General features: G+C 39.5%; 1 protein-coding gene across 2 annotated transcripts in view; it reads left to right on the top strand.

The window, feature by feature from the left end:
- Positions 1-5,335: 5,335 nt before the first annotated feature.
- The window catches only part of LOC135945156 (protein O-mannosyl-transferase Tmtc2-like), a 182,951-nt gene continuing 178,272 nt past the window's right edge, over positions 5,336-10,014 (top strand). For both annotated transcript variants that reach the window (XR_010575406.1, XM_065492625.1), the window contains exon 1: positions 5,336-5,553. Coding sequence is in view for 1 of the 2 variants with exons in the window: in XM_065492625.1 (XP_065348697.1) it covers positions 5,468-5,553 (86 nt within the window). In the remaining variant the exon portion in view is untranslated. The remainder of the gene's footprint in view (positions 5,554-10,014) is intronic.

The following is a 10,014-nucleotide window of genomic DNA, read 5'->3' as shown; positions in this document are numbered from 1 at the left end:
GCTTTGAGTTATAGATTTCCTTCATCTGTCATTACATTATGGTATTTAAAAAAGCTTCTTCTTCTTCTTTTGGGTAATGGACTCAAGGTTCTTTTAGAACCGTTAAATTAACTGCCCACAAAGCAAGAATTCCATTATTTAAATGTATGTGTGCCACTGAAAATTAAACAAATTTCTTAGCTTTATTGGGATTATTTGATTTTGAGCAGTTTATCTGAAAGAAGTTTCCTCATTCTTAGTTGCATAAAAATTTTCATTACCACTAATGTGCACCTACCAAAATTTATGAACCATGCATGGCTGCATGCATGAATTCCACATTTCTATCTAAACGTTTAATTTTGAAACTAATAATAAACCAAGTCACTATAACAGGAAAAGTTTTATTAAAATTATTTAACTATAATTAATTAATATGTTTAATAGAAATCATATTTCTGTGCAGCTCTGTGTGCACGCTACGACGAAGAAATATTCAGAACACATTTGTCACTTCTCAATACCAACTCATTCTGGATATGTGAAAAAGAGCGAGCACAATTGGAATGCGGCGCAGGCAACGGATGATTTGCAATTGCGAAGAGGCCCGAGGGCGGGATGAGAGTGCGGGTGGCACGCTCGAAATACACACGTATGTATTATTGCAAATGGTGTTTGCATGTCGACGGCGGAGAGAGCGAGCGAGCGAGGCGGATGGGCCGAGGGGCTGCATCTGTTGGCAGTCTCATTTGCATCTGGAGCACCGGCAGCAGCAAACCGAATTCCGCACCAAGATGGTGTGAAAAGTTAGTTTGAGTTGAATTTCTGCTCGCGCCTCCAGGCTGCCTCCAAACATAATGCTCCGCTCTCACTCCGTCTCTATCTGCGAAACTCATTCCTTGGGATCAGATTTGCAGTTGCTGCTCCTTGCAAGCGAAATTTCAAATTTGATTCAATTTGCAAAAGTGATTTGAATGATATTAATATAAAAGAGTTTTATTTAAAATAAATCAGATTAGGGTTTGAAGAGGATGATATATTTGGTCACTAAAATAATTTGGGGACCTACAAAAGATTTTATACTTAAGAAGCGCTCATTGGAATTTTTAGAAACCATCTAAAGTTGAATTTTTTGACCAAGCACGAGAAATATTTGTACCCTTCCCCAAATTACCAAAATAATTATCAAATATATATAGTTGAATTTTCTTAAAAAGCTTAGTTAAAAAAATTAAATGAACTCTTTTACCGTCTTAGATACATTTTAGATATTTATTATTTTGTAAATTCTATTGACACTTGAATTATTAATTTTTCCAATAGCAAATTGAGATAATATAATATATTATGCTACCTGTAAGGTTAATAAAATAAACTTACCTAATGATAATGTGAAATTATTTTTGCATCAAGTTATTCAAATGTTTATTATCATAATATAGAATTATTGTTAAAAATAAATATTATGACAAAAAACAAATTTTCTAGGTTGTAAGATCTCTAGTGGAATGAGCATATGTGACCCGATTTCAGCTATATAACTGAAAAAATCAGATGATCACAGACTGTTAAGCCGTTGTTCAAATGGTTTGGGGGGTTTTAGACAGTCTTAAGTAAGTTTAAAATGACCTAAAATTGCATGATTTGCGCTCATTTGACGGTCTCGCAACGAAGCTCAGAAAAATATAATTCGTCTGTATTTCACAACCCCAAATATGACCCTGAACGACACGCGTGCAACCACCTCTGTGATGCTTCAAAGAGAAGATTAGATGGCAATATTAATTGGCGTATATCGTGCTAATGAAACTAATACGCAGACTGAGTGAGCTTCCAACTTGTGGCACAGACAAAGGCGTAATTAAATTCATAAGCATGTCGAGTTAACATTGAACCTTTGCTTGATGAACTTTCTATTGATTTATTGTCTCAATAACCAGAGTAATTAACCCGAGATGCTGCCGAAATGCCGTTTCTTGTTGGCTAGAAATCTCATCTCCAACTCATCTGGCTATGTTTGGGAGAGTGTTTGCTGAGGAAAAAGGCCTGCGGTGCCACCGCTCTCTCGCTCCTGCATGTTTATTAATTTAGTGCGTATATATTCGCCGCGGCAACCAAACACACACGCGGCGTTTTACCCTGCTCGATGTGTGTGTTACTTCACGTTTTCCGCCTTTTCGTCTCTACGCAGCCGCTTGAGCATATATTCGTAAAAATTCATGCACTCTCCTTTCCGCAGCGCCTTTGCTCAAATGGTTAACTTGTTGTGCTCGTGTTTGATCAAACCATTATTCTGCCACATCAAAAGAATCATGGCCGAGCTCTTTCCTACTCGGTTTACTCAGCGAGATTTCTTTCTGTATGCCTGCGCAGCGGATAAATTGCAAAGAGCTGACGTGAGAAGGCCTGCTCCGAGAATTTCGCAAAAGCTATGGATGTGATCTAATAAGCCTGCCTCCAGCCTTCTGCGTCAGATTTGCATACACTTCAACTGCAATCTGTACTGAGGGCTATTGAAAATAGTGGCCAAGGGAGATAAAAATTCAGCAACCCTCCAACCTGCAGACGGAATAAACCGACAAATGACTTCAATCGATGAACAGTGGGAAGTTACATTTTTCTCTTTTTATATCGTTGATACCTTCATATTAAAAGGATCCCCTACCAATTAAATTTTAAAGAATGGGCTTTTTATGAGATGCAAAAATAAAATGAGCAAAAGATTCTATCAAACCTGCTTCTTTATAAATCATTTAACGATTTAAAACCTTAAGCAAAAATCTTCCGATTTTATTTATAATAATAAATACATAAATAATAATTTTTAACTTCTGCTTACAGCACAACTCATGTGCTATAATATAATCCTCTTGGTTGGGCGGTGGTTAGGAGATTTCAAGTGGACACAAATTTTCTATTTCTCCCCTCTAGACATTTTTTGGGATTTTGAAATAGGCGACCACAATTTGGTAATGAAAATGAAGCCTGGTTTAATTTATTGCCATTATTTTTTGGGTTGTTAAGGAAATTTTTTCACTTTTTGAAAATAGCTAAAAAAATATGATAAAATTTTCGGCAAAGTTGAATCAACAAGAGGAAATGTTCGTCACAGGGAAATATGAATTGTGGAGTTCTCCTTCATTACTCGTTTTCTCTTTATGAGCTCATTGAGTCCCAAAAACACCGCCGAGCGGATAACATGGGGCCCGAGTGGCCGCAGATTAGCTTCGGACCAATATGGCCTCCCAGCCCGTTGAGCTATTTGAGAATTTACTTTGCAGAAAGTCACTTGATTAACCGCCTTTTGCTATTTCTGACCTTGGGCAATGCTCAAATATCTCCTATTACCTTGCCACTGCTAGTAATGCATTTTAACAATGCAAGAAATGATATGATCTTAAATTTTGAGAATTTTGTGACTTGTGGAGTTTATTGAAATAAAAATGCCATCTATCTGGTTTGCTAAATTTTAGAGGAGACATTTCTAATTGTATTCAGAGAGGCATGTCAGTATATATTTTTTCCCTTTTGGATTGAAATACAGGGAGATGTCCCTGAGTCTTGACGCAATTTTGACAAAAATTCACTTTCCTCTCTCGGTCTGTTTGAGCAATTTTGAGTTTATCTTTTGTTAGCTCACTCAGAGGAAAGTTAAACAAGAATACGTTGCAGAGATGGTCCTTGTTTGTACCTGTCTGGTCTGGAGGCGATTGTGCGCGCTTCTCGTCTCGGGCATTACCGTATTACGATCTCGCAGATTGGCATCCATCTCTGTGAGCTTGTTGCCTCCTTGTTAAGCAGATCATTAGGCAAGCCAAATATGTGCTCAGGATACGTTCTGCAAACCGAGTCGCCTTCCTGCCTGCAAGCAACAACAATGCTTCATTGTTGCTCTCGAGTCGTGTATGTGTGTGCCTGGAATTATAATAAGCAGAGCTGACAACACATGCAAAAGTCGATCGATTTACAAATAATATGAAGTTTAGTCTTCAGGAACTACCCCGCTGAACAAAACTTGGGATCAGATTCTGTAGAAAAGATCAAATTGCAAGTGCGTGGGTAGGAGTGAATTACTCGGTGCATCCATGCAAAATTTAATTAAGTAAATATTCAGCAGATATGAAAGCTTTGATATTAGTCCTCTGATTGTGCCACGCTCAACGTGCAATTATGCTTTGAGCTGGTTTATCTAAGGGTACTGCTTCTCAGAATTATATTATTATAAAAGTTTTGCTTTGAATATCACAAAAATAATTAAAATGTTTGATATGAGTGAACAGGGAAAAATTAATTATCACACAATTCAAAACTGAATATAGCTAAAATGTTTTTCATTTAATGGAAGAATGGGCAACATCGAAAAATGTGTATTTTTTCTCATTTTCGAGATTCATATTACTTACATCATATTACTTTCAAAGTTGAAAAACGTGATATTTTCATACCCGATAATCAGAGTGACATGCAATTGCGAGTATTTTCATACAGATTTGGTCCAATTTGATCATGACATGGTTAATCATAAATATTTGAAGCATTCCTGAAGGGTTTGAAACCAACCCCCATCCCGTGGGAGCCCCCAGGGGGTTTTGGCAGGCTAAATTTGAAGTGTCGATTCATAGAGCTTTTTTGTTTTATTTTTACCATCAGAAACTCAAATCTGGCGTTAATTATAGGGTATTTAATTCATTCATCCATAGCTGGAAAATCAAATCCTATTTCAAATGCTCTGTTTCATTAAGTACCCGAACTATCGGAAGTCAATTGACAATTCGTTAGTGCAAAACCTATATGAATTTCCCCTTAAGCTCTTTTTAGAAGTTTCAAATCATACCATTTATATCATTTTAATTATAGATACTGTTAGTAAGAAAAATATATAGTAAAAAGTTTTAAATCATCTAAATTGAATTGGCTCATCTTTCAGTGTTATTTTTCCCCTGTTCAGTTTTTAATACAAAATCATCCATTTTTTAATTCTCGTTTACCAATCTTACGACAAAGACGATTAATTAATTTTAGAGTAAAATTAAGGATTTTTGAAATATGCCTATTTATGCCTTTTTCATATTTTGCGAAATCTAGCAGTGCTAATGGTACGTTCAGGGTGGAACAATCGAGATGAATATTCGGAAGGGCGAACACGTGGCCTGCGGTGGGATCAACAGCGAAGTCGACACGACGGGCTGGAGGCCGCGGGGTCTCTGGGTCTGTGGGAGGCCCTTGCACCCCGCGGCACGCTGTCCACGCGGAGCCCGCCCTCGGTGGCATGCGCCCCTCGCGGCTGCTCGCAGCGCATGTGTGAGCGGTCGGCGGCGCCGTTGCCGCTCTCGGACGGGCCTCACAGATCGATCTGCGCTCGCAGTCAGTCAGTCAGTCGGTAGGACTGCGAGGCCCGAGCACGAAGCCTCCGAGACGCGGACACACACCTCAGCGCACGCGGTCACTCGCTGACACAGACTATGACCTCTGGCCGCTGATTGACGCCATGGACGCGATCACGCTCGCCTCTTGCGGCCTCGCATTCGCACTCTACTACAACACGCTCGACGCCGGCTTCGTCTACGATGACAGGTAGGAACCTTCCACTTTTACTAATGTTTAATACACTCTCAACGTTTGCCCTGATTCCCTTTGATTTGCAAAAAATTCGAGTTTGTGGGCAAGAAAAACAACTTAAGATCTACTAAGGATTTTCTGGAATTCAAATTCTATCCATCTTCTGTTGTATTTGGTTTAAATGGAAATTTAAAGATTGCTTTGTTCGTGTTATTTTCAAGATTTTGAATGAGTTTAACTGTTAGTTTTTTTTAAATCACTTAGCAAAAAATTAAAAAATACAAGCAGGAGTTAACCTTAAGGCATCTGGTCCATTGAAATTTTTTCATAAAACTTCCATCTTAATGGCAAGTTATGCATTGAACGCAGTTTCGTTAAAAAAATTGGATTCTTTAATATAGCAATATATTGCTATAAGACTTCCAAGTATGCTCTACAAAGACTGTGGAGTCAGCTACCTCGCGATTTATACTAACTCAATTTAAATGAAATGAAACAGGTAGTCAAAAAATCTCTCCTTTACTAGAATAAATCAGATTTCGTTTTTCTTCAGCCCTGTTTTTTGTTTACACACAATATTATTTCTGTTATGTGAATTCAGCTTGACTTCTTATGCAAAAAACTTCTCGTTTTTAAAAAAGAACTATTGCACTTGTCACGCAATCCTAATGTAAAAGGGAATAATATTTTTGCTCTGTGGTTTGTTCCTCTCTGTCGAACGAGACATCCAATCCGTTTTCAAAGTTAGAATCTCTTCAAATCCATTCCCGCACAGCTGATGGTTATGGCAGGCACGCTGTGTCATTGTCTGCGCTTAGTTATAATAATCCGGCAAAGTTGCTGAGAGAGGCTTCACATCGAAACAACGGAGTTGTGCGCGATTGCGAGCTTATTTGCCGTAATTGCGGCCGCAGAGAGACGCGATGCACGCCTGCGTTTCTTAGCAACGCCGGGCCGAAAGAAAGGCCGGCTGACTCGGGCTGTTGCTTTCCGCAGTTCCTCCTGTTGCTCCCCGGCGGCGGTGTCGGCTTCCCTCTGCCCGCCCGACTCGCAGACAAAAATGAGCTCGGCACGCACTCTCGCTATCTCGCCGCCGTGTGCCAAAAGCCAAAACGCGATTCGGGCATTTCGCCTTCACGTGATTCTGCTGAATTCAATTCTGCAAGAGTGTGCAGATCGACGCTGAGATTTCCCGATGCTTGTCTCGAGAAGAAATGACTGTTTTTAACTAAACGTCAAAGGGGTGCATTGTTGCAAACGTTGCAAATGGCTATGTGTCCAAATTACGGAATTTTGTTCAATAAAAATAGGCTCGGCAGCCATCAACTGACATTAGAATTCTCATTAGAGATTAAAATGAATTGCCGGAATCCGAATATTTGAATTAAGTTGAAGAAGCTAGTTTTTATATCGTAAAATGCGAAACAACCGAAATGAAACCATTAAAATTATCTTCATCCCTATGAAATAATTTTTGTAGTCTTCACCTAAGGAGAGATACATTACAAATATTCCAAATAACTACTTTCTGGCGTTGTTTAGAAATAAAATTATTTATTATTATGTTTATTTGAGTGATTTAATTTTTTTCCGATTTGGTTAATTCCCTTTTCTCAGTTACACAGTGTATGTGATTTTCTGGAAAAACTTTTAGCAAAATCTGCCAAGAGGCAGTGAGCGAATCACATCTAATAGATTTGAGGTATATTTAGAACACAAATGAATCAACAGTGAATTTATTGATGTGGCTAATGAGCAAATACTGCAATGCCAAAAAACACTTTTGACTATCATCGCAGCAGATTTGAACTTCCAAAAATAGCAAACACTTTAAATTTGTCAGCAAAATTAAGCTTTGTGGTGTCTCTTCCTCATTTCAACTGTGTCTCGGACAGCAAAGCGATAAGAGAGATCGTTAAAAAGCCACCTGCAAAGATTCATGGTGTTGTGAGCACGCCGTCGGCTTTTCCTCGTGCGCAGCAAAAAGCGCTGGCAGGTTTGAAGGAGGATTAGCCAGTAGCAGGGCCGCTTTTTGCACCACTGCACGCTTATTATCCCGGCCACACCACTATTGTTGCGTGTAATTATTTATTCCGCGTGCGAACAACAATGCGGGTGTTTTTGCCGGCGCGCGAAACTTGCGCCATAGTTGATCGCGACCCATTATTCACGCGGGAATTAATAAGGCGAGTTCAGCGCACAATGCCCGACGCGTTTCTCAATAAATTAATCCGCCCATCTCGCAGGAATAATGAGCCGCTTGTAACGCCAGTCAGCCGCTGATAACGCAGGCTTGTTCTTCCTGAATTGTTTTTCCTCGTGTTTTGAGAAAAGCCTACAAAACACCATTAACTCACTCACTAAGAACTTAATTTAAAATGTGCGTGTACCAAAATATTGAAATTTGGACTGAAAGTAAATGAGAATTAATTCTTTTGAACCACGTCAAGAAGTTGACTTTGTTTAAAATTAGACTTCATAACTGGACCGTCGCCTTTTTTAATTAATTCATTTTTCATTCATTTTTTAGTATAAATAATGGTGGCAATATCTAAACCATAACCGCGAGTGGCTTTCAAAATTGAAGGAGAGCCAAAATTTGATAAAAAGTTTACGACTAAAATTAAATTATGAAGATTTTTGTTAGATTAAATCGAGTGCAATATACCACATAGGACCTGATTTTCCACACCTTGTTCATATAAATCAAGCTCTCAGCCAGTGGCTCCACCAAGAGGCCAATTCAATGACTAACTCGCAGGATGAGCAAAAAATCCCGACGCACTCTGCAGAGGACAAATTGAAAAATGGCAGGGCAAAGGATAAAAGTGTTCGAACGGGTGCGCGGCGTGTCGTGCAATTAGACCAATGTGAAAAATGGCGTCCAGCAGAGAGTGACGCGCCTAATGTGGCACATATCAAAAGTGCCGCATGTGTAATCCTGTTGAAAACGGCTGTCGATCAGCCGTGGGCGAGCGTGTTGCTGCTGCTGCTCCATTTGCATATGCACGCTTTAATTATTCGCCACTGGCGCGTCAATTAAACAAAATGAAAAGCCATAAACACACGTGGCAGGCGTAGCAGCGCCGACGAGCAGCCCCTGAGCACACACAACCGACTAATTAGCATCCATCCTCTCAGCAGCGGCAGTCTAAACATCTTCTCTCGTCTCCCGCCTGCCCGGCCCAGCCAGACTTAAGGGATGAATATTCAAATAAGCGTGCCGTCTGTCGTCTCTCTGCTTTTGTGTGCGATCGCTGCTGCTGCAAACGCAAACTTTCTGAATTTCGCCCCCGCCGGAGTGGAAGCAAATTGGCTGGAAAAGACTCGGGACGGGGTCGTCGGTGTCGTTAGCATTTCGTTTCAAAACAATCAATCCGACGTGGCCAGATACCGCTTGGCAGCGCGGTGTGATGGCGTTGCAATGTAGGCAACCTGCCAGTCACGCACGCCAAAATGGTTGCATACATTCGAAAGGCCGCTTGTTCTATTCCATTTTCCCATTCAAATTGGCTGTTTAGTAGGAATTAAGCCTCTTTTGAAAATAAATTAATTATTTCGATTTTTTATGTCTATGTAGAATAATTTAAAGACCCTCCTGATGTTTCATTTTTTCTCTCTTTTGAATCAAATTGATACTGATGATTGTTTTTATAATTATTATTTTTCATGCCTCTAATCACATGCAATTGTTGCCAGAATTTCCAAATTCTTAAAAAAATATTTCAAATATAAATATGCATACATTTTTCATAAAGATAAGATGATTTAGTTTTAATGTCCAAATCTGTAATCTAAAATTGATTGCATCCACTTGGAATGAGTAAAAAGAATAATTTTTCTCGCTTCAAAAATTTTTAACAATAAAATAAACACGAAACACCTAACAATTCTAAAAATAGCCGTGTATTTTCCTGAGCACATAAACTTTTGATTCAATTTAAATATTCCGCCACTGCCTTTGAAATTTCTAAGATTTAAAGTTGTTTTGGTTTCTATAAATGCATTCCTTTGAAGCGTATGTTTCTTAACGACTACTGAAATAATTAAATAGGCGTGTTGCCGGCTTGAATAAGGAAAATAAACAATCGTAATGAAATTGATAGCATCACAACGAGTCTATTTATCGTACAAAACCATGTAACCCCCCAACATTCAGCGTTATGAATTAGTACTTTTGAGAGCTCGAATGGAATACATTATTTAAAATTCTATTCCAGCTCATACCCTGCGCTGGGTGCAAAGAGCGAGGAAGAGCGCCTTTGTATCGACGTGGCGAGAGAAAGAACGCGGCTGGCGCGTTTGGCAACACAACCGCCTGTTTGCCCATGCTAATGGGTCGCTTATTGTTTTCCGCATACACGAATTAATAACGCGCGGCTCGTAAATAAGCAAAACACATGCACGCCTCGAACTTGTTGTATGTTTGGCCGCGGCGAAGGTCGCGGCCGAGGAAGTCGGTCTGGTCGCCAGCCG

The sequence above is a fragment of the Cloeon dipterum genome, chromosome X (genome assembly GCF_949628265.1).
Source record: "Cloeon dipterum chromosome X, ieCloDipt1.1, whole genome shotgun sequence".
Taxonomy (NCBI): domain Eukaryota; kingdom Metazoa; phylum Arthropoda; class Insecta; order Ephemeroptera; family Baetidae; genus Cloeon; species Cloeon dipterum.
Note: the sequence above shows the minus strand (reverse complement) of the source record. Positions and strands in the feature narration are given on the sequence as shown.